Below are 24,501 nucleotides of genomic sequence, written 5' to 3' on the forward strand. Positions count from 1 at the left end.
TTTTACGGCCGAACAGTTAGTTAATCGTATTTACAAACTTATCGTCGAGTGGTTTCGTTCGATATGGAAAAGAGCATCGAACCAAGCCGTTTATCGTCGAGAATATTTGATTTATCTAAGAAACGTCTAAGATCTACACTTACTGTTTGTCTATGTTTGAAAGAAAAAGCTCGAATTCGGTTCTGCTGGGATACGATAGTTGGACATTTTGTACATCGGTGTAGAAAATATGGCTGTACAATTGATATCGTCGTATGTAAACGCGTGGATGGTATTGTAATATATCGCGAGGGTGGCAAGTAACGTTTCACGACCTTGGACGTAATTCAGCGAAATATTACGTATAGAAGAAGCAAGTGGATCTAGAGTAAAAAAATGTAACAACTTTCCGACTATATCGTACGCGATCGAACTTCTACGAAATAACGACTTTCGATCTGTACACTCGTTGCAGTTTGACGTAAAGTGCAACCGCGCTGATCGTAGCTATCAGAACGGTACTGAACATGAAGGAGATCGCTGTGTAAAAGCCACTGTACGTCATACAAAGGTTCACCGTGGTTCTAGCTACTTGTTCGACGGCAGTTTCCTCGAGCTGCTCCAAGACTTGGTTGCTAGCTTTGCTCAAATCGTCCACCATAATTACTCTGAAGCCACGAGCCACTCGTATAGGATCAGCGAGCAGCACCGCGGAACCATTGAGCGGCGTGTTCGACGGTGTGTAAGTTACCGATCGTCGTCGTCTACGCGGCTCGATTTGCTGAAAAGTTTTTGATATAGTTTGGATATAGACGACAAGCAGGGTTGATCAATCGCGATGCTGATCAGATAGATTGGAATTACCTGATTTGGTTCTGGGCACGGTTCGCAATCGGTTTTGCACAATTCTATGTTGCACTCGACGAACAGGTCCATCACGTCGGGGAATTTGAAAGCTTGGAAGAACGCGTAAGCGATAATCGATGCTCCCGTATTGCCGGTGTCGTTCGTTTTTTGGAACGCTCCGAACAATTTCGGTTTCAATATGCATCCTCTTTCGTCCGTCAGTTGTATCGTGTTGGTCGAGGATTCGTCGCGAGCAAGACAGTCGCGCACCTTAAAATTAGCGAAATCGTTGTAAAATCGATAACCTTCTCGGGAACGAAGATCAATTGCGATAATTGTGGTTACCTGAAGGTCAAAGGCGGGGTCGCCCTCGACGGATACGACTAGCGTCATAATTTCTCCAATTTTAACGAGACCATCGGCGGCAGGGGCGAACGGTCCTCTTCCCACTTGGATGTCTAACTTGGCAATTGCCGTATCACCGCTGAACGTCACTATCTCTTGATTCAACATGTCTACAGAAAAGTTCACCGACAGTGCCTTGTTGATGTTACCTTCCCAGAGACAACGGACTCTACGCACCGTGTCCCAAACTTCCTGTATACCTGGCTCGTTCTGAACAACGAGAGGAAGAAAGATATCATCGTTCTTTAAAGATATCAAGCTCGAAGACGTGCTTACCTGTAGAACCAACACGTTCTCCAAGTACGCTTGGCCAGCTTCGCCCGCGAAATCGTTGATGAATTGCGTACCGCAGGAATCCAAGCTGACTGTGAACGAGTACTTGGTCTGCCCGGAATTTTGCGCGACGTATCTACATTCTGGATTCATGTAGAATCCCTGAAAACATACACCATAGGTCTGGAGTTATAACGTGTACGTATAGCGGCAAACGGTACGGTAGCCGTTTACCTTGGAGTAAATAACTCCGTCGAAGACGCGATTAAACTCGATGTTAATAGTCATCATGGTCTTGCTGCACTCGACATCGAGAGCATGGATATGCGGAGGGTGTTTGAAATCTTGGTCATCCTCGGATTCCTCTCCGGTGACAGTTCCAGAACCGCTGCTACCTGCGACAGCGAATAAAATTGTAACGAAGCCGGCGGCGACTTTATCGATCGATCGTAACAAGGAGGACAACCGATACGACTTACCTTCTCCGGTAGAACCACCAGTTCCAGAGGGTATAACAGCTTCGGATCCGCTGGATCCTCCGGTGGTATCTTGAGAAGGAACGGACGAAGGATAGCCCGCTGAAGAGGGGTATCCACCAGCAGTATTTTCGTTGTACGTATTAACTCCTGTCTCGACGGTCGGATAAGAAGGGCCAAGATTTACAGAGGGGTAACCGTAGGTGGTGCTAGGATATCTAGCGGGTGCAGGATATCCCGCAGCGGATGAAGCGGATGGAACGTAGGTAGGACTTGGTCTTTGAGTGGAACCATAGCTGGTAGAGATTCCACTAAGAGAAGTGGAATATCCAGGCTGAGAAGACAAGGTGGTGGAGGGTGGTCGAGGCGTGGAGCTGTACGGCGGGAAAGTGGAAGAACCGGGAGTGGAGTAAGACGGCGTAGGTGTTGGTCGAGGGGGATTGTAGGAAGACGGACCGTAGGGAGACTGTTGGTTCGGCGGAAGATAAGTCTGTCTCTGGGTGGAGAAGGGCGGTGGCTGAACGGTGGACGACTGACCCGACGAAGAGAAACCTGACGGCGGCCTCTGGAAAGGGTAATTGGTCACCTCGTTCTGAGTCGGAGAAGAGTAGGTTGGTTGTTGGCCGGTGGAGGGCGTTTGAAAGGGTCGAGGTCTTTCCGGTGGTCTTTGAGTGGTATACGGCGGCAAGTACCCGGGTGGATCCGACTGTTGACGAGCTGGAAGACGATCGATCTCGGCTGTGAGAACTCTCGGTATTGGCAATTATAGGAAAAAATGGCGTTTTAACGCTTAGAACTTTACGCTAACGTGTTCCTAGAAGCGCAACACCCATTAACAACTGTCTACGTTACGTTGCGTGCGTTTTATCGCGAGGTTTGATTAATATAAAATACGTGGTAAGATTGGTAATAAGCGTGGTGCATTGCTAATAAGCGTGAAGCGATCGCATCACGATCGACAAGATCCTTATCCGCGGAAACATCCTTTGGGCAAGGGCCGCTGATTCGTTGGAGTATCAGGGTGTCGTTTCCGTGTGTTTTTAAGAGTAGATAAGTGGAGTTTGAACCTCTTGAGCATCTGCGTATAGATTTGAAAAATGTTCTCTTTGCGTTTGCCAAATGAGAATAGAGATTGGTGCGAAAGATGCGAAGAGGTCGAAAGAGAATTGGTAAAAGGCAAAGTGCGGGAGAGAGCGCATCCTCGTTTTAAAGAGGGTAATTGAAAGAGGAGAAGGTTCCCCTGGAGAACGTACGTTTACGTGCGCCCTGCCGGTAGATCCCTTGAATCCACTCTAGGATATTTTGCGCCATCACGTCTGCGGCCGACTGCGGAGCAGCTCGCTGGACTCTCGAGTGCGCTAATGGATTTTAAACGGTTGCTTTGATCAAACACGCTGGTCGTTAGCGTACGTTATCGCTTTCTTTTCTCCCGATCGATCACACAGTGGTCGGGGTCAGACTCGATGCTCGAGCCGTCCCGTATCTCTCTCTCTCCCTTACCAGCTGCGGACGACGTTCTCACGAATAGGGCATGTCCTCCTCCGTACTCCTGGCTTCCAGCTACGGCCAGGCCGGCTACGATCAGTAGCGTCGCGATTTCCTTCATCTTCTTCTCACCTGTAACGCCGTTTCGTTTACTTCTCGAGACGGAAAAATGGGAAAACCAGGCCGCGATCGTCCGAGTAGATTTGGGACACCTTGAATTTTTCGCGTGCTCCGCGTGCTCCGCGTGCTCCGCGTGCTCCACGTGCTTCACGTGCTCCAAGGCTGCGAACTCGCCAGCAAGCAAAAACAATGGAAAGCGTACCGGTTACTCGGTTCACCTTCGACACGAAAGGCTAATTAAGAGCGTGCGTTTGCGCGAATTTAGGGTTGCACGCAAGGTCGCGTGCTTTCGACGAAAATTCCTCTCGACCGCGTCTCGTCTCGTTTCGTCATAATTTCGACAGAAAGCTTAACGAGCCGGAGAGTACAATCGCTAAATAGTTTTCTGGTGGCGAGAAAGGCCGTTTCCACGATTGTTTCCTTCTTCTCACGTACGCCGCCGTTAGGGTGTTTCGTCAGATCAGATTACGAGGGGGCGGCCGCAATCGCATCTGGTCTCTCTTATTCGCGTTTTAATTCGGCGCGGTCGAAACGCGACGTACAGCCTCGATCCCCGGCTAATTAACACTTTTCGGCGGTTGCGCCAACAGTTTCCGCTTCGCGGAGAGAACAGAAGTGACGCAATTCGTCAATTTTTGGTATCGCCGGCTTCGTCTTTTTTCTTCTACGCTTTCACGAGCCTCCGCGATTCTACGCACGCTCTCTCTCTCTCTCTCTCTCTCTCTCGTATGTTCTTACACGCCGCGCCGTTGCAGATGGAATTTAACGCAGCGGAGAAAGTGAGTAAATTTGTCGAGTCGCGAATTATTTGCGGTAGGATCAACGTGAATCGATTTGTTTTTACGGTACCTATCGCACTTTAAATACCGATAATTAACAAACGGTTTCTATTCGTGACTTGAATTGCTCGAAAGGAAAGGATATAGTAATGACTTTGGAAGAAGAAGAGGAAGTTGGTGTTGGGCAGGGAAACTCGAAGCATCGGGAGCGGAATAACCAAAGAGGCTAGATCCGGTTTATCGATCGTTGGCGGACGGTGAAACTGAATCGTGATGCTCGTGGCGGTCGCCGCGCTTCTTCCTTCGGAAGGAAGAGCATCCGCGCGACGTTCCTCTCGTTCCGGCAAAGGTTCGAGAAGTTAACCGTTGAATCGTGTTCAGCCGAGGTGAAAGGTGAAAGTCGCTTCTCGGGATCGAACGCGCGAAAGGTTGATGCCTTTGTACAGTTTACTCTCCGATGTGATACGTGTCGTTCCTTACCTACGATTAATCGAATTGAATTTCACGTTTTTTTCTCCTATTCCCACTCGAGTCAACTGTCGCCGTGGCTGTGGTTGCCAATGAGTATCAGGAGGTGTGCGTAAACGCGGAGCGTAGAGAAGCGTTCGTTAAAATACAAGTCGCGCGGGGTCGAGCGACTTCTGCAAATAACATTCCGATGTAATTAAGACGGTTAAGGCGGAAAGTTGGCTAAACGATCGGCCGTGTAACGAGCGTGTAACGAGCGTGTAACGACCGTGATTATGGAAGTCGAATGATCGTAACGATGAAAAAAATGTTGAAAAGCAGGCGTACGTGTTGCGCACCGTGGCCCGATTTCCAACTGGAATATATCACGATAATCGAATTCGTGGGAACGTTCCAGTTTCCGAATATGTACATACATTTATTATTTGGAAATACGTTTAATCGAAGAAAAGGCTGCATAATGAACGGTGTGAGAGAAAGAGCGGAGGCTGCCGAACGAACGTTACAAAGGTCGAGATTAAAGGGAGATTAGCGGGTTGCAGAAATCAGATTGCGATTAAATTAGAGTGGTGCGGCTGACTCGACGACGAGTGAAAAGAACGCTTCGATATTTATGCCATTCTGAATTTCTCAGTTTCGTCGATACCGGCAAGTGGAAGTGGAAAAAGTAAGGGTCAGGCTTACTTTGCATCGTATCAATTAACCATTGATATTGCTCGCAAACGTATTGTTCCCATCGCGAGGCTGAGAACCGTGTGGAATAGCGGGGGTTACTTAAGGGTTGGATCGGTCCAATTTGGGAAGCGCGAGGCGCAGCCAGGTAGCGTAATTATCGTAGGCAAAGTAAGGTGGTCGTTTGCGGCAACGGGATTGGGCAAGTGTAACGTGCACTTGAGATGCTGCGGTTTCGCTTCGACCGCGACGGCATCGTAATAACGAGACGGAACGGTACTTGTTCATTAGCCGGATTTCGTAAGAGACGAGCGACGCTAAACCTCTTCTACGCGTTAACGATCCGGTTTCACCGATTGTCCGTCGAATCGAATTGCTGTTGCGCAGACCAATAGCCTTCGGAGGAGTCGCGAGAAACGAAGAGAAAATCGGTTTAATCGGTTATAATAAGAACGTTAATCGTGTTAACGAGAGAAGAGCGTTGTCTGGATGTGGTTGCGATCTCTCGATCTCTGCCAGTTTTCACTGGTAGTTACATCCGATAGGTCTGGGTTACGAGGACATCGATCGCCTTACGCGTCGTGAAACGCGGCTCGCGTTGCCGAGCGAGCGAGCGCAAACCGTGGTTCGCGGTTTTTACTTTTGGTTCGGACAACGTTAGCCGAAAGGCTTCGTTTCTCGATCATCGATTAACTCGTGTGTCGTAACGCGAAGATTGTCTGCGATTTTCAGAGGGAACATTGCTGTCCCACGTTCCACGAACGAAACCGTTGAAACGAGGTTTTGCCATTTTGCCAGTTCCGAATCGACGGCAACGATTTTTTCGTAGAAGAAGTAGCGAGAAATCGACCTTGTTGCATGATTCGCGTGGCATTTGAAAGAGTTACGCCACGTTAGAGGAGATGACGAGCTAGCGAAGAAATATATCTTGGTGTACTTGGCAATACTCGAGTTGTTTGGTTGAGAAGGATGTGAAAAGGGGTCGCGGCGAACGAAGAAAAGTCAAAGTGGAAGGCCGAGACTCGCGAAGCATGCGTATGCGGTACGCGTCGAGTGGCCGCGGTCCAAGTTCTCTCGAAATACTTGCACCCGTCTAACAATGAGTACCACTGACCTAACGATTAGCGTGGAAGCGCGCGTACGTACATCTACACGCTGCTTTCTTCGGGACGCGGTCGCCAATCGTCGAAACTTGCCCCATCTTCCTTTCTCGCTCTCCTTCCGTCACGAATGTAATTCACGATTACAGGAAAACCGCGGCGTTTGATTCATGCGTATGTAAGAGGATACGCCGAGCGAACCGGATCACTCTTTCGGATGAAAATTAACGTAATCTATCGATTGTACTCTTCGACTTATTCTCCGTTATTTGAAAAGTGTCGTTACGAGTTTCTAATCAGGCGCAGTTTCGATTATTCCACATATCGAACGCGTCGCTTTCTTCTTCGCGGTGTAATGAATTCACGTCCGTCCAGGAAACGAACAAAGTGGTAATGATTTTTTCGCGAGTATTTCCAAGTCACTTTCTCCCGGGAATGTTGTTCGTTTGGCGCTAGGACGCGGACGTTCCGAGCGAATAGGAATTTTCGGCGAATAGAAAAGAAAAGAGGATCGAAGGGAGAACGGAAATGGAAGGTGTAGGAACGTTGAGACACTCACCTCGGAGCGAAATCCTTTTGACGGGAGACGAACACCAAGCCGATCTTCCCTGGCGATTCCTCCGGAAGATTTGCGTCGTGCACACGCTTGTGAGAAAGGTGAGAGTGAATAGCTGGGAGCATCTTCATTCAAGCTTTATATAGGTATTGTACCCCCTTTCCTAGCCTTTCCTAGCCGGCTTGTAGAAAGAGCGTGCCGTCACCGTTGCCCACCGTAATTGTACCATCAACGGGACCAACGCCGGCCCACAAAAACGCGTTTTGCACCGACCAAATTGCATTTAGATTTACACCGTCTGTCTGAAACCTGCCGTGCAACTTCTCAGCTGTTTCGATCATCGGTTCAAGTTCGTCCGATCAACGTTTTCCTAACCAGAACGATCCATTATTGTGTATTATCGAATAACTTATCGCACGATCGGCGTTGCGGCTCGCGTGCTCCCTGTGTTATGCAACCAGCAATTAAACCGGCGGTAAATTCAACCGAATCGGACGGTTATTTCGCAAAATTTATTACTCTATCGAAGTGATGAAAATTTTAGAGATAAGGAGCGAAATAACGAGCAACGTTGTCCTACTGTAACGGCTGCAACCCTTGGAACGAGTGTGTATTCCGCACGCATGCCGAGTAAAACTGTAAAAGAGTAACAGTTTTCGTTAAAATCGCGAGGTGGGTAATCGTGTTACTTTTATTGCTGCTTTCTACTCGGTGCTCGTAAGACTTTAACGTCCGAGGACTTTGAGGATTTATCGAGATAGTTCAGTTCAGTTCAGCTCCTAGCCGCGACTGTTTGAGTTTTCGGAGATGGTTGCTGAAAGGGTAAGGAAAAGCTTTCGATCTATCAAGCTAAGTTGGATCGTGAATCGGGGAGGGAAGAACGATGAATATTCGGAAAGCACGATGCTTTCGTACTAAATGGCAGGGTATTAAATCGGTTAGGTTAGGTCACTTCGGTTCTTCGTTTACGATCTTTCGCGTTACCTTTACCATTTACGACTCGTCTAATTATCCTTCTTCTCCTCGAAGAGTTACGCGACGAAGCGCGCGTATATTTGTGGTGGAGCGAAACAACGGAAGGTACGCGGCTAAAAGAAAAACGAAGGAGTTCCAGAACGGAACGACCTTTGTAGCACACGGAGACGAAAGATTCACGAAGGAGAAAGTCTCGCGGTAGAACAGCATCATCTTAGACCAAACTGTCCTCCGGTTGAAATTAACGTTACACGTTCCTATAACGTTGCGTAAACTTTTCACGCACACACACACGCTCCCGTGGCCAACGATTGCAAAAATCTTTCGGAATTAGAGATTTTTACTGTTCTACTCGTTACGCGTGCTCTAGGCACGTTTGGAAAGTTGTGGTAAATTGAGAAACGAGCAACCGTGCAGAAGGAAGGAACGAATTTGAGACATATGAAAATAGCAGACGAGGATTAAAAGTGGTAAATTGGCCGAGAGGAAGGCGCGAGTTCTGGATAGGCAGGTTGGTAAGAGGGATATCCTACCTTGTTGACGTACTTGGAAATAGCCTCGGTTTTCTCGGAACAACGGTGCCACCTTCGCAGAGCAGATTAAACCCGCTCCTTTTTCGATCGTGCTTCGGACCTTTGCAAATTGCTACAACCTTCTATCCTCCCTTCCGGGGCCAGAAGGAAAAGCTAGGAACTGCTTTGTCAGTTGAAATACGATTGTCCGCGGAGGGAAGGTGCGCGGGCGTGTTTGCTTTTCGTTATGAAAAGCGGCGCGAGAAAGCGAAAGGACTCTTTGTACAGCAGCTCAAGTCGTGAAACCCGAGTGTCGCTCTGGCTGTGAGCAGCAGATTCGTTGATTAATTACGCATTTTCTCTTCGCGGTACATATGTATACCTGACTGGAGTTTGCATAATCGCGCGGCCGACAGCTGGCAATCTCGAGGCCGAGAAACGTTCGTTTTGCTCCGTTGGAACAAATGGAACGAATGAAAGATTCGATTTTGTCAGAGGGTAGCGTAGAAAAGTGTTCTCTGCTAGCCACTTGCGAGCCGCCCGGGGCGAGTAAAAGTGAAATAATCTCGCGTCAAGTCAAGGCCTCCTCCAAGTTTCGAAAAGTTGAACGTGCCTTTGCGGGAGAAATCGATTCGATTCTTGAAACATTGTCGCGATATTCGAGCGTCGGACGTTTGCCGCGCGACGAACAAGGGGGAAAAAGACGCGCAAAGCTACTAAGGACGGTGAAGGTAGCGCGAAAAGAATGGCGAATCGCGTCGATCTGTTGTTGTCGAAACAAAAGCGATCGCACTTGTGAGAAGATAGTCTGTGTCTCTAAACGGTCTTACGCCGTTAAGCTATCGTTACACCGATATCAAGAATGCCGCGCAATTTGCCCGAGGTGGACAGAAAGAAGAATCAATTCGACAAAGACGAACGGGTTCATTTATTGGCTATAATGAAGCGGTACGCGCCGCTGTTGGACAACAGTACCTCGACGCTGGCTCGTAAGAAGATTTGGACGACGATCGAGGACGAGTTCAAGAAGGCGGGTTTCACTCGGAAAACTTCCGCTCAGCTGAAGAAATACTGGCAGAATTACAAGTATCACTGCAAGAAGGCCAGCACCGCGTTCGGGAAGGTATCGCTGCCCTTTTTTCCTCCATTCGTTCCATACCCTCTTACGGCAGACGTTTTAGGAGAAGAAACGGTACATAGACTCGGAGGTTTCGGACTCCCTCGAATGGAATCGATATCAGGTGTTTGTGGAAAATCGGTCTGTGACGAAATTTTCGGAAATTCCTGGGGTGACAGGGTCGTTGCTCGATCGTTTCCAGAGGCTGCCCGTGGAATCGGGTGAAATCTACCGAGACAACGACGGATCGTCCTGGAAATTCAACACCTCGGACGCTTTAATCGGTATTTCTTCCTTATCTGCCGGCTATCTCTGCTCTCCCGTCCGATTTACCTCGATTTAAATCGTTACGATTTACCATTTTAAGATTTGTCGCGGGTGAAGATAGAACGAAACGACGACGAAACGGCGTCCAACGATTGCAAGGTGGAAGAATCGAACCCGCTGGAGGGCGGAATCTTGGAAGAGTACAGCATGGAGGAGAAAAAGGAGATCTTTGCGAGGGAGGATCATCTCGAGCCGCCGTCGTCGGTGGTCGATAACGCGGCGGAATGTAAAACGAAGAATCGCATCGTGGTGTCGAACGCTAATATTTCCAACAACAGCGTGACGGTGTCGATCGTCTATCCTGAAAACGACAAGGAGAGCGACCGTCGGTTTTCGACGGTGGAGGTAGAGTCGAATAGGGCAGGTATGTAATCGGGAGTGATCGGGACACGCTTGCCGTCTTACTATCCTGTTGGAACGATTTTTCTAGATAACGAGGAATACCGTTTGTCGGAATTTTCCAAGGAAGAGAAGGGGGTTAAGGCAAACAGCTCGGGGAGCACGCGGAACTATGTTTTCCTCGCGGATTATCATAATCGATTGAAGCACAGATTGCTTCTGCAGCAGCTCGAAGTACGTTGATCGAGTACGGGAGGGTAAGGGAGCCGAGTGAAAAACCAGAGAAATTTCGGTTGCAGACGGAAGAGAAACGGTTGAAAGTGAAAATTGCCGAGATGGCGGTCCAAGAGGTGGAGCTGAGAATAAAAGGTTTAAGCGAGGACATGCGACGCACCGAAGAGCTGCATCAGCTGCGTTTGGCACGGGCCGCTGCTGGAAATGTAAACGTTGGATAAGAAAGACAACGGTCGCGTTCACCTGTGCTTCAAATTATTTTTATTAATCACCATCGTTATATCGTGTGTTACGATGTCGTCGTCATTTAGAAAAAACGCACGGGACCATACAAAATAACAATGCGCTTAGATTTTCGTGGTAACCGAGCAACGTATATGTATATTTCGAGGTCGCGATACTCTTCTCACTTGGTCTCTGATAGATCTCGTTGATAGATCGGACAGGGCGACCTGTGATTCGTTAAGAAATTACGGAAACGGTAACGTTATCGCGTGTTAACGAGACAACTTCATTTTTCCTTCTTCTCGAAAGCTGTAGCTGCCTGCTTGCCTCTCGTTTAGCTTTTCCTTCTCACCGCAGTGGTAATCTCTGCCACCTGGTAACTAGCGATTTTCCTCGTATTTAGTGATTGTTAAGAATTATCACAGAAAGTTCGTAAAACAAGTTCGATCTTGACGTATGCTGGTGTGCGTGCGTGCGTGCGTGCGTGCGTGCGTGCGTGCGTGCGTGCGCGCCTCTTTCATTCGCGTCTTTTCCTCTTTTTCTCTCTAGATTTCTCGAATTTTCGACGTTTCTCGCGTTCTCGTCGAGAAGGTGAGAGGAGTAGTATTTACGCGTTTTAGACGGAAAAGTTTGTCACGTTGCTGTAGGTAGAATAACAGTGGAATAGCGTTTAGTATATAACTAGCGGTACTAGTAGCGATACAAGTAGCGATACGAGTATAACGGCACGCATTAGAATAGCTCCTTCAACGTTAGCAGCAGTTTGAAAAATATTAAGTTACCCTAGAGTGGAATAGTTCACTTTTTAATTGTACGCGCGTAAAGAAGTTTCATTTTCTTTGAAATTGTCGGTGGCGTCGAACGAGTAAGAGGAGAAAGAGAGAGATGGACTAGAAGAAGCCGATTGATAGGCGAAAAATGTGTGTTGATCGTTCGGTGCGACTGGGAAACGACTTTGCGTCGATCTCCAAACCAAAGTCAGGGCATTGTAAAACTTATAAAAGCCGTTTTGATTGTCGGGATAATGTTGCCCACCGAATCGAACTTTCTCTCTCTCTCTCTCTCTCTCTCTCTCCTAATTATTCTCTCTTCTTCGTCTTTTTTCTTCTTCCTTGCGAAGGAAACGCGGCCGTTACATCCCTCTTTCTCTCGTTCTCGAGCCCTTTTCCCTTGTCGCGTACCACTGGCAAGTCGAAGAGAGAAGATGGTAGCTCGACGAAGCTTCACTACGAGAGAATTTTACACGGAAAGCAGCTAGAAATCTGATTAAGCGAAAAATCTCGATCTCTTACCGTTAGAATTTTTCCTTGAAAATGTAAAAATTGCTTAAGTCAACGTTCACGATACGCTACTATACGACACGACGCCGGACGTTTAGAAAAGTCCAGGCAGATCGACCGATTCTTAACCTCGAAACTTCTTCCAAAATTCAACGATCGCAGATAAAGCGAGGAGTAACAGCTGAGAGTAACGCGGAGAAAGTGACGTTGAAAAGGTTAAGGATCGTCGATAAGAACAAGAACGGTTTCACGGCGTCCGGTCGAAGCGAGCAACCACGACGATCGAGGATCGAGGATCGAGGATCGAGGATCGACGACGTTTTCACGACGTATATCACCACGCGTTATATCGAATAAACTTGGCTTCTTCTTAAAAGCTTCTGCTTGTTTCACATGTATTTCGAATGATCGTCGTGTTCTCGCGATCGACCTGCACGCCTCCTCCACCTGTACGCGTATACTTGTTAAAATTCGTCCGCTTAAAAAAATCTCTCAACAACAGCGCTAACAAGTTGCCGAATTATTGCTACTGTTCAAGGGTGACACGTGGTGAAGTTGACGCTCGAATTTCCGTTCTCTCGTCTCGGTGGTGGCGGTTGTGCAGAGAACGTTTCAGTCCGACGAGCTGCCGAACGTAGCACGCATACCGGTACGACACCTTTGGTCGAATCCACGTTCTACTTCCTTTTATTATTCTCGTTAAGAATGTAACCCGTTATTTGGCTGCACCGCGCAACGAAATGGCACGGCGCAGAAACACCTGTGATTTGCCAGGAGGAACAAGTGTAACGCTAATCCTATCTAAGATCGTTTAAATTTTCGCTTTCTCGCTACAGATCGCAAAGTTTCGATCAAAAGTTTATCTTCTAACGAGAGCAACTTTGCTGTACGAACGACAAAGGAGACGAGATATTCATATACATATTTCACAACTTGTCGGACTAGGAGGGAAAGGTATCGCTCTGAAATATGTGTGTCGCGGATGCAACAAGTGACTCGAAAGATCTTGGCTATACGAAAAAATTGGCAAAGGTTGATTTCGGTCGGAACGAAAGAAGCAAGCTTTATTCGCCGCGTCGATCAGCGTTTCGTAAACTTGACGGAAAGAAGGAAAATATCTCACGGCATCCCCTATGGAAACACTCGTTTCCCTGGTGCAACTCTTTATTCTCTGCTTGCTCGTTCGTTCGTTCCTCCGCCGCTTTATACCGCTCCGGTGAAATTTACATAAGACCATCGACACGAAAACGGCATTACACTCGTCTCAGCTAGCGCAGAAACGCTTTTTCTCCGATTTGGGTCGTACGCGCGCCAAGTGGACCGATTTTTAACCTCTCTCTCTCTCAACCGTGGAAAAGCTGAATTTTATTAATAATAAGCCGGAAGTGCAACGGGTCGTGAATCTTGCCACAAGTTCAATACGAGAGAGACGCTGACGAAGGGAAAACGGTGAGAAGTTTGCCAATATCGGGAGATTTTTGCGGAGGCGGAGGGAGGTCGCGCAGTTTCCCCGCTAAATATCTCTTGGACTGGAAGGAACGGTGGATAAGTTGGACACGGGAAGCGATCGATGCAGGAGCGTGCCGAGGGACACGACCGTGATTAATACACTTAGGGTCTGTTTCCTAATCTCGAGGGCACGTGTGGTGGCACGATCGTTTAATCGTCATTTGCCTCGGGCTATACGTACGGCGCGGCGTATAACGAACGGTTGTTCGCGTTGCCGTCGTAAGTCAGAGGAACAGTTCCGATTCGAAGAGAAAGTTTTTCGCCTGATTGGTTTTTTGCGCGGGGAACTGTGCAGCCGCGATCGATGGTGAATTGGGGAAAAGGAAATAAACGTGATTAAATTAGTGAAATTAACCAAAGGGAGAGCCGCGATACAAATCTGATCGTTACGAGTTGGAGCTCGTAAAAAACCGAGGGGAGGAGGGGCTGACATTTACAAAGAAAATGGTGTACGAGCCGGAATTCGAAGGGGACGTAAACTATGGAAAAATGTGCGAGACTATCTTCCGCCCGGTGACACCGGAGAAATTCCTCGGGAGATGCAAGCGCACAAGATTAATCGGTCTTTCCGCTACACACACACGTACACCGTTGAAAAAAACCGGCGACGAAATTCTCCGCTAATTATGCTTTTCAACGTAAACCAGAAAAGGGTGGTGATAATATTATCGAGATACTGCGTAATCGAGGGGAGAAAAGTCTCGTCCAGTGTCGTTCGTCTCTTAGTCTCTTGACGTCGGGAAGGCGAGGGAAAGGACATTGAAATGGAGTAGGTGGCGAGCTTGGACGAGGGTTCCAGCATGTTGCACGTGCCATACTCGCGATCCTTTTTAACCGTGTCCCGGTGCTTTCAATTAACGAACCTCCACTCGAGAGTGCCGAGAATTCTTTGTTCGATTCGATAATTGTTCCGAGTTTTAATTGACGTAGCTATTTTTCTTTTTTTCAAACTACGCGATAAGGGACGCTTACAAAATAGGTACACGAACGTAGGTGCAGAGTACATATAGAACGAAAAGGGAGTCGAGAAGCACCGTTTCCATTTTGCACTTGCTCGCTGCACTGTCACCGATGTCATTTACGACAATAAGATTTTGAAAAATTTTGCAAGAGCGGAAAGGACGAGTTACCAGAAGGAGACGTTTCAGAGAAGATGAATCCAGGTGAAAAATAAACTCTCGCTCCATTTTATCCCGTCGATTCGTTCGGGCCATATATTTCCCTCCTTTGAATTTTTCGCGGAGCTTGGTCCGCTAACCGGACACCTGGTTAAAGTGTAAACTCCGGACTGATTTTTTGAAGAGGCACGCGCGGATTTCGGGAGATCCTGGAAATTCAGAAGAAAGGGGACATAAAAATAGGAAGAATCGTCGACCACCACTCGTCCGTGTTGTCGTTCGTACATAAAGAAGCGAGAGTTGGGTCGATTACGAAGATCTATAAAATTGACGACGAACCCACTACTCGATATTTTTCTACGTTTCTATCGACGCTATCGCAGAATTTTCTCAACGATTCGTGCAAGGAGAAAGAAACGGTCGCCTTTCTCTGCGGGGAGACCGAGAGAGAGAAAGAGAGAGAAAAATAGTCGTGGAGGATCGTTGATTCGTATGTGATGTAGAGGTGTATACCTACGTATGCGTGCACGCCGGGCTGCGTGGTTTACGGACAGAACCAGCCACCTTCCGATCGCCTCGTTTATTTATCCGTTCGATTTCTCTCTCTCTCTATCCGTTTCGACGACGACCGGAGCCAGGCGACGAGACGTCCGGTCTCGACGGGACTTGCCGTTACTCGCCGCCCAACGACAACGCCTGCACGATCCTCGGGTCCGCTTTGCTACCCTCCCGGAACTCCTCCAGGGTTAGCTTATCGTCGTGGTTTTTGTCCATTTGGTCGAAGATCTTGTCCACCCTCTTCTGCGACGTGTTCTCGTCTTCCGCCTGGGGCTGTTGTCCCTGAAATACCACGCGACCAATCTATTAGCCCTGAAATACAAGTTAGAAATTCAAACGGATCGCAATCCCTCGACGTAGGTTGATCTTTTCGAGTGCCGTGGCAAAAGAATCAGTTGAAGAATCGATAGGTTTCCTACTCGGGTCACGAGGGACTCGCGTTGCCCGACGATGACAATTATCGATTGCAGCGAACGGAGAACGACGAGTTACATACCGGGGGACCAAAATTGAGCAACGAGTCCTGTTCGAGAAGGTCAGTGCCTCCTGAGGAGGCATATCGTGTCGGTGAATTTTACAGATCGAAAGACCCCTCCTTCTTATCGTCGGCCTTCAACATTATCAAAGACTAGGACTTTTTCAAATTATTTTCTTCGTCGATTCGAAAAGTTCCGAAATGGTACTGTAAACATTTTATTTTCAAATGTCTAGGACTAAGTCCTAGAGGCTACCCATGCAAGACTTTATCCAGGAACGCGTTAAAGATCATTCTGCTCTCCCTTTTCCCTTCTTTTACTTTTACTTTGTTGGAAGAAAAGAATTTACTTTGGATTTACTTTGTTGGAAGAGAAGATTTTATCAATGCTGCGACTTGAAGTTTTCAGGAATTTTTCGTTATGGGAACGTAGACACGTATGTATGTATGTATCTCTCGAATCTCGCGTTTACGTTGGCTTGAGAAAAAGAACCCTGCACCGTTTACCTTCGATGGAAATTTCAGTTCCTTTGTCGTCGGTGTCCTGGTTTTAACGCGGCTTCGTTGAAAAATTAACGGGGCGCTGCACGCAGCTGCAACCACTAGGGTACACACTAGGGAACTGTGTGCAATTTAAAGATATCGCGAAAGTAAGGGGACTGTGTGGTAATTATCGAAGAACGATCAAGGATATCGAGGTTGAGTCGCAAGAACGATCAAGAAAATCGGAAACGGCGAATTGCAGAGCACGGCTCGTCAGCAGTTGTTACATTTGGCGCGCGTTTGTCACGACTACACCGCGGGATAATTACCCTCGGGTCGATCGGCGGAATCTTTGTCGCGGCGACGTTATTGATAACGCCGAGTTTCCCCGGTGATCGATCGGGCAAGATTTTCTTCTTCCAGCGATCGCTCCTGTAGAAAGCTTCTCCTCTATCTCTGCGAAAGAAAGACATGCAGGCGTCGCGAAAATAGAGAGCGAACTTACCACCATCTCGTACATCGCGTCCACGATATTGTACATCTCCTCCCTCGTGATATAACCATCGTTATCCACGTCGTACAGTCGAAACGCCCCTGAAAATTAGCGTATTTGGTAATTGGATTGGAACGTTCACAGTTTTGGATTGGACTCGTTTCACAGTTTTGGGCGCCCTTATGAACTCCTCGAATTCTATCGTGCCGTCCTGAAAGCAGTTCTCCTCGGTAAAAAGAGAGGCTGTGTGTATTTAGCGAACGGCGGGCGCGACTTTAACGAGAGAATGAAAACTGTCGAGTAGGGAGGGAAGATTGGGCTCGGAGACTGGGCAGGGGAAAACGTTTACGTAAATTCCGATATCGTCTAGACTCTAGACCTTTGTTGGTATTTACGAGGCGATATAGAATATTCAGGTGTTTATTTGGCAAGCAGACTTACGCTGTTTTCGTCGAACACCCTGAAAACGAGGGTAGCGAATTTCGACGGATCGCCTTGAGGAAAGAACTGCTTGTAGATCTTTATGAAACCCTGAAATCACGCAACAGGCATTCTTATCTTCAAACTTGCTTCGTGCGTATCGATTTTCGTTTAATTAACGTGCCAGCCGAAACGAGGTCATACCTGTTCCGTCAGCAAGCCATCGGGGCAGTCTTTCAGGAATCCTTTGTGCCTAAACAAACAATCGGCAAACTTATCGAAGCCCTAACGCTCGTTTGCCGTGGAAATTTTGATACATTACATAGGGAGCGATAAAAGGTCGGAGGAAAAATTACGTTAGAACACGATTCGAAGATTGTCCAACGGAAATGAGGAATTTTCGTTCGAATTTACGAATGTTTGGGGGAATCCCGTTATCCCTTGGACAATCTTCACCAATCTTCACGGTTTCGTCGATATCGATAGGAACGAACTCGTTTGATCCGAGATAGCTTTGTCGTCTCCACCGACTCACCATTGTCGAATCTCCTTCTCGGTAACTGAAACAGAAACGAGCGAAAACGGTTTTAATCGAGTGCAGAAAGGAAGAAGAAAGGTTGGCGGAAAGTGGTGAGCAAACAGAAGGGGGAAGGTAAGCGAAGCTAACAAGAGAAGAATAATATGATAGGAGCTCGAGCTACCTCGAAACTTCAAATTTCAAACAATTTCACATTTCTATCGAGGAACGTTAAGGGAAGGAAAAAGTTAAGATCGATGGTTAAGGAGAAGGAAGAAAGAGGGAAGATAGGTGTCCGGTTGGTTTGTAGGCCGCCGAAAAAATAACCGCGTTCCAGATTCGCGGTGGAAGATGATCGATGACGCGGAAAAAGATGAAATTTTCTCAGGCTCGGTCGGATGAAAATCGCGAAAGCGTCACGTGTGTGCCGTAAGCAGGAGAAAACTGACTGTGCGCGAGGCGTTCTAATTTATCGATTATTCTCCTCGGTGTTTCCCAGCTATTCGCAAAAGAAGAAAATAGAAAGGAATTTTTGTTGGTTGGACAAAGAGTTGGAGGTTGAAGGGAAGCCTGTGTCCGGGGCGAGCCTCGCGTACAAAAGTTGTCGTCCGTTTCTTCGATAACTATTTAAGTTTTCTTTTGACAGATCGCGCATACATAATGTTCGTGGCGCGTCGGTTCGGTCGTGCTTCACTTTTATAACCTTCGATAAATTTGCGCATGGTTTTCGAGCTAGCACGCAGTTACCGGGACAAGGCCGTTTCGGTTCCCTCTCTTGCTTTGCTTTTCTTTCCCTGCAACCTCGTCTCGAATACGCCTCGAATACGCCTCGAATACGTCTCTTCCGTTAAGTATCGTCGCGTCGCGTCGCAGGGGAAAACGTTATCGTTCGACGAGACCGTGCTCTCCAGAGTACTTGGCCATAGAAGTACGGGCGAATCTAGCCAACGATTCGCGATAAGGATGCTTCCCCTCGTAAAATAAGCTTATTTCGCGCTTCAACGACGCTCCGATATTCTTACGAGGACATCGACCACCAGCCAATGCAAATGTTTACTTAAACTTTTCGTTTGTTTGGAACACGGGCGATCGCGCTTCACCTGTTGAGAGTACTTTGCGCGAGGGGAGGCTAGCAGCAGGTGAGGATTTAGCGTTAGGAGAGCGAAGAGTGGCTATAAGCCGCCGCCACCGAATTGTCAATGAAACGCTCCCGAGACACGTGAAGGATCCAGTTAAAGGTCGTTGAACCTTTTAATAGCGCTATTCCAAGCTTCGTAACAGATAATGGAACGGCGAGAGGAGAAAGTGGATCTAAGGTCTAACAAGGTGTATCGAAGGATCGAAAGGAATAATCGGGGCTAAGCGAGGTTAGGTTGGACCAGGTGTGGAAAGTGGCAGGACATTTGCCAAGGAACAGATTATCCGTGTGGAAAAGGCGAAACGATCATTTCAGCCACGTAGCCGGGGTACTTTATTGCTCCGTTTATACGTATATCGTACCTATGCATACACGGCACGTCGCGTCTATGCAGCCGAACGAATAATTTATATCTCCACGTATACGGGACGAGCGGCGACGAGGGTTACGTCGTCCATCCACTCGAACCACCTGCAAACATTCGGACTCGTCTAACTCGCAATCCTCGATCCCCGCTAATCAACGATTCAATCGGTTGATGGATTCTACTCCGACCTACGTACTCTGCGAGATTAGGCCGCCGGCCGTCCACTGATTTTCACAAAAATCACTCCGTACCTTCTATTTAGCGATCTTGTTGCTCTGTTTACTACTATACCACCAGGACCCGATACACATCGTGTATCTGACGGGGAACCTTTCTGGTCTCGTAATTCGACGTGCACCTCCGACTTTAGCCTCGGTCGCAAGCGTTGTACACATCTACCACCTTCTTTCCACACTTGGCAGTCGCGATCTTGTTCGCGGTCGTTGACGCAAAAGCTGTATTTTCCGGTTATTCTCCGGCAGGCGAAGGCAGAAGAAGATCGGTGGCAAGGGTCCGCTTAGAATAACACAGTCCTCCTTCGCTTTTCGAGTGGCGTCCGATAATTTGCAGAAAATAACGCAGCACCTTTGGACTCGCCGCGGTAACGAACGAACCCTACGAGAATCAACCTACTTTTCCTTTCGATCTCGCTAAAGTACCAGGTGATCGAGGGTAATCGAACGGGAAGAGTAAATAGCCACGTGGCATTCGGTGGGATTCGGGGGCAAATGAAAATTTCGGCCGGGTTTCTAAACGGGCTGCAGAGCTTCTCCTCGCGTCGTCGCCATTCAAATGGGAAAACTTTTCCTCTGACAATCTAAACGGAAAGAGCACCGTTCTTTCTCTGTGATTGGATCCAGGCGGAGATAGGATGCGACGGAAAGGTGAAAAGTAAGGAGAGGGGAAGGGAAGGAATGTTTCAACCCCCCTCGAATCGAACAAGTGCGTTATTTGCGGGATCGAGGCAACCAACCACCGTTCGAGGTACATAGTAAGTAGGTAGATATGCGCGAGTAAATTTCATCGGGGGTAATTTAAGCCTGATTACACGCGGAAATTGGAAAATGCAATTGAAACGGTTGGACACTTGCTGTAACACTGTCAGATCCTGTCCACTTTTATCGTTATTCCCTGGAACAACGATACTCGAACGTTGGAGCAAATCGAATTATCGACACCGAGTGTGCACGCCGATATATTCGAAAACGGGCCAACAACAGTTTCGTTACGATCGCTGCCTTCTTCTTTACCGTTATTAATTCTCGCTGAACAATTAGAGCCTAGCGGAGGATCGATCGGTATCATTTGTAATTCCAACGAGATACATACAACGGCTCTCCCGCTTTATTCTTATGAAAATATTGATCCCGTTCGCGATTCGCGCGACACCGTTAAATTTCCACGACGACAGCTGCCCGATTCGGAATGACCTTACACGTCGCTATTTCGATCTTTCGGAACGGTCGCGTTTCGCAACAGTTTGGAAAGTTGATTATCCGAAGCAACAACGGGGACGAAATTATTCGGACGAAACGACGTTACAGTTCGGTACGCCGCGGTACGAAATTTCAAACGAGCTTCTTCGATTGCGAATTCGACGCGAAACGTTTCGCTGGTAATTTCCATCGAGCAGCGTTCTGATTGGCCGCGTGGTTGGTCGACGGGAAGGTTACGTTCGGTGCGTCGAACCAGCAACGTTTCTTCCGCTCCGTTCCTTTTCACGCGAGAGACAAATGAAAAATGCGCTCCCCTCTCCTCTCTATGCGAGAACGATCGGAAGGATTTTTCGGTAGGCCACGGAAACCGGAGAGTTGGCATTCCCGAGCGTAATTGCGTTACACGGCACAGAAGGCAGGGTGAAGCTTGGCTCCGCGCGTTCTCGATGGATGCGTTCGAGCTTTTGTTCGACCGCGCTTACCGACCACTCGCTTATGCCACTCGCGTTCCTCCGCGAACGATAAATCACACACGATTCCCACGACCCAACCTTCCTCTACACCGTGAACTTGAAAGGGAAAATCGGCGACTTGGAAAGAGGATCATTTCCGCATAGGTACATACGTATATACGTGCGAGGGGAAATTAAAGCGAGCCCGGCGCGCTCGCTCGAATCGGATGATCGTTGTCGCTCCGATAGCCGGAGAGATAGAGATGGGGAAAATGCCGAAAAGCCAATCGCTCGAGTCAATTAAAGCCCATTAACCGGATCGAGCGAGGATTAATCGAACGAGCGCATCCCATCGTAATTTCGCCTGACGGATATTTCATTCCCTCCGGAGTAATTGCCATCTTCCTCCGAATCGATATACCTACCAGTATGTACGAACGGAGGGAAGTCTGGGCGAAAGAATCGCCGGATTGCAAATTCGAATTATTTTCACAATTTCCTTGGGGCGCGTGGTCGCGTGGTCGCGACGTTTAACACTTTCCGTTCACGCCGCGCGGGTCGTATGCGCCCCACGTTGTCGAGACTAACAGTTTTGCTTTCCACCCTATGTGCCTTCCAATATTTACAAGATTGCAAAAATCATTGCTATCGTGAAAAAGGTAACGTTCAAGATACGCGATAGAGCAAAGGAAAAATGTTTGTTTCAACAAATTATCGCCGTAGTTGCACAGTTTAAGTCAGCGAAAGGAAAAGGCCGAAATATGAAATGGCCTGAACGGAAAGTCCAGAGTGGGGCGTATGCGAGCCACGCGGCACGGAACGTGTTAATAGGAGCAACAGCGAAACAAGGAAACGAGATTCCGCGGCAGCGTGAACCCCCTGGCGGGCGAACCCCTTTGAATTTCGAGATTCCGGCTGCTCCAGCCACAGGAAACGGAGTGGAAATGTTTTTAAAGCGCAGACCACAACCGAAATAGACCGAAAATTGGTCGTTCGTTAAAACATACTAAAAGCACAGACTCGCAACGATTAGGTTCGCACTTGTAACGGAAGATGTGAAAGGTGGAAGGCGTAGGTCGGTAGGCGTAATCGGGATCGATCGTTGCAACGTGGCGACGTCTACCCGATGAAACGACCTGTTTCGACAAACCGAGGAAGGAAGACTGGAATCGAACCGAACGTGGGACAATCGTCGCGTTTATCTCTCGGCCCTCGTTTTCACCGAAAGGGAAAAACCGAGCAGTGAAATTTTCGCGCGGACGAGCGGCGGTGAAAGAAAGCAGGAACGGGTGGTAGCGGTTGTTCGACGTGACAATACCGATAGCGATAATTTTGTTACGGAAACACGATAACGCCCTGCTGATCACGCGATCAGTCCACCCGGAGGTCCTCGACCCACGTGAACGAGGTTAACTGTTCCGATCGTTTGGCCGTAACGCGGATTTCGTTGGTGCGAAACGAAACGAAACGAAACGTCGATGCATACTTGCAATACCCGCGGAAGGAAGGGAAACGACTTCTCGGCGGAACAATTTTCTGGACCAGCGACATCGATTTTTAGAGCGGCGCCGTTAAAGGGGGGACTACGTCTTTTGGAAAGTTTCTCGGCTGGCGTTACGGTTCGCGAGGGGGGGGAGTAGTTCTTCTTTGCATACCTATTCTAACGTCGTTGATTGGAAGCTCGTTGCGGTCCGAATCGGTTTTACTACCGTCCTCCGTAACGAGGACGCTCCGCGCAAACCTACTTTCACGTCAAGACATTTCCCGGATTTAAACGGTGCCAAATGTATAAAATGGAATACGGAGAAAAATACGTTTGCCATAATGTTCCCAGCGTTCGTTTGAACGGGAAAATCGGATCGGCAGGTGCACACGTGGGTCGCGGCGAGACAAGTGCGAGAACGGATGGCTGTCGATTTTCCAGTGTTTCGAAAGGGTAGAGAAATAGGTGGAGGACGGTCCGTTGAAAGAGACGATCGCGGGAAAGTAAGCGACGTGGTCGACTGTGCGAATTGAAAAGGTAGCGGCGATACTCACAATACGTGTCACTGGTGAGTCGATCGATGGTATCCTGCTTCAGCTTGCTATTCTTCTTTCCCATGTTTCCCGAGAGAAAGTCCTTTGTCTCGGCTACGATCCGCTTTTTCCACTTTATCGCGACGCTTTACAGTCTCACCGTTCGCTTGGCATCCTCTGCGTTTCTCGCGCGGTCCCGCTCGAAATGCTTCCTTGACTTCTTCTCAAGGTTACGCCTTCGAACCACCCGCCGGCAACTTTTCTCACTCCGCAACTTTGTCCTCTCCCGGGTAATTGATTAAATTTGTCCGGAACTGGCTTTGGAATTGGTAGAAGAACCCGCGCGTCACTCCATCCCCGATAGGCGTCTGGAAAAGTTCCTTTCGTACGTTTCAATTCGATTCGCTTCTCCTCCGCCACCTCGAACGCTCCTCCTTTCAAATTTGCCTCTCCGACAGAATAAACTCTCCCGGCTAAACTTTGTCGGGAATGAAAGCACGAGCTACGGAATTTCTCCAGGCGAGTAGCGGGAACGGTAGGAGAGGGTCTCCTTCTCGTTTCACAATTAACGGGCAAATTTGAAATTGAAATTTCTGTCGATTCGATCGAGAAGTATAGGAACGAGGAGAGAGCTCGAGTTGCCCGCTATTACGTTCATCTCTCTGGGAATAATTGCTTGGTTATTCGTTGCATTATTCAGGAACGGTTCCCCAAAGGATAGCAGGATGTTGGCGGGTGATTTATCGAAAGATGGTTCGCATCCTCTAGCCTAGCACGCTAGAACGAGGGTCCGACGGTACCCTTCTTAAATTCCGTTGCACTTGTTCACATAGGGGAGGGAATTGGAGACGGTTCGCGATCCTTGGACAAAAGTCGGACCGAGATCGTCGCGTGCAATGCGGACGTTCCGCTATCGAACGAACACGGAGGATGGAGAAGGAGCAAGCGTCGCGAGAAAACGAACGTACGTACGATATTCACCTATTTTCAGCGGGAATCGATGCGTATCGAGCCTCTATACTGGCCGCATGTGGCCGATCTCGGTCGAAGGTATCGCTTACTTATCGCGTGCGGAGACTCAATTCTGCACCATCGGAGACTGCAGTGGAAGGGAGAGGAACGAGAAGATGCTACCTCGTGTCGACGCGATCGGGGGAAGCTTCTGGCCGATGATGTTGGGAAACGGAGGAGGCTTCGAGGTGGCGGATTTCATTCATGAATCCTCACCGCTGACGAGAACAGATCGCTGGGAAAACGCGGACCAGTGACGTCATAGCGTCGCGGCGCCTGGCGTCAGACTGGCTCGCCGACGGTATTACGTGCCAGTGCGTTGCTACTGATTCGCGCAGGC

The 24,501-nt window shown here is 48.3% G+C and overlaps 2 protein-coding genes across 2 annotated transcripts; both read right to left on the minus strand.

Moving 5' to 3' along the window:
• Positions 1–415: 415 nt before the first annotated feature.
• LOC108575775 lies at positions 416–3,585 on the minus strand. The gene is made up of 8 exons (XM_017938667.1): positions 3,480–3,585; positions 3,233–3,337; positions 1,983–2,696; positions 1,738–1,898; positions 1,507–1,665; positions 1,171–1,440; positions 844–1,095; positions 416–760 (listed from the first exon to the last, which is right to left on the minus strand). Exons 1-8 carry the CDS (start codon positions 3,583–3,585, stop codon positions 416–418), a joined length of 2,112 nt encoding a protein of 703 aa, XP_017794156.1.
• An 11,304-nt stretch (positions 3,586–14,889) lies between these two features.
• LOC108575827 (frequenin-1) lies at positions 14,890–24,433 on the minus strand. Its single transcript, XM_017938732.1, has 8 exons — positions 24,378–24,433; positions 23,172–23,518; positions 17,760–17,784; positions 17,429–17,477; positions 17,246–17,335; positions 16,955–17,015; positions 16,817–16,905; positions 14,890–15,635 (listed from the first exon to the last, which is right to left on the minus strand). The coding sequence occupies exons 2-8, from the start codon at positions 23,233–23,235 to the stop codon at positions 15,468–15,470; spliced, it is 546 nt and encodes a 181-aa protein (XP_017794221.1). The 5' UTR covers positions 23,236–23,518; positions 24,378–24,433; the 3' UTR covers positions 14,890–15,467.
• Between the last annotated feature and the right edge of the window lie 68 nt (positions 24,434–24,501).

Source organism: Habropoda laboriosa, unplaced genomic scaffold (assembly GCF_001263275.1).
Source record: "Habropoda laboriosa isolate 0110345459 unplaced genomic scaffold, ASM126327v1 scaffold243, whole genome shotgun sequence".
Taxonomy (NCBI): Eukaryota; Metazoa; Arthropoda; class Insecta; order Hymenoptera; family Apidae; genus Habropoda; species Habropoda laboriosa.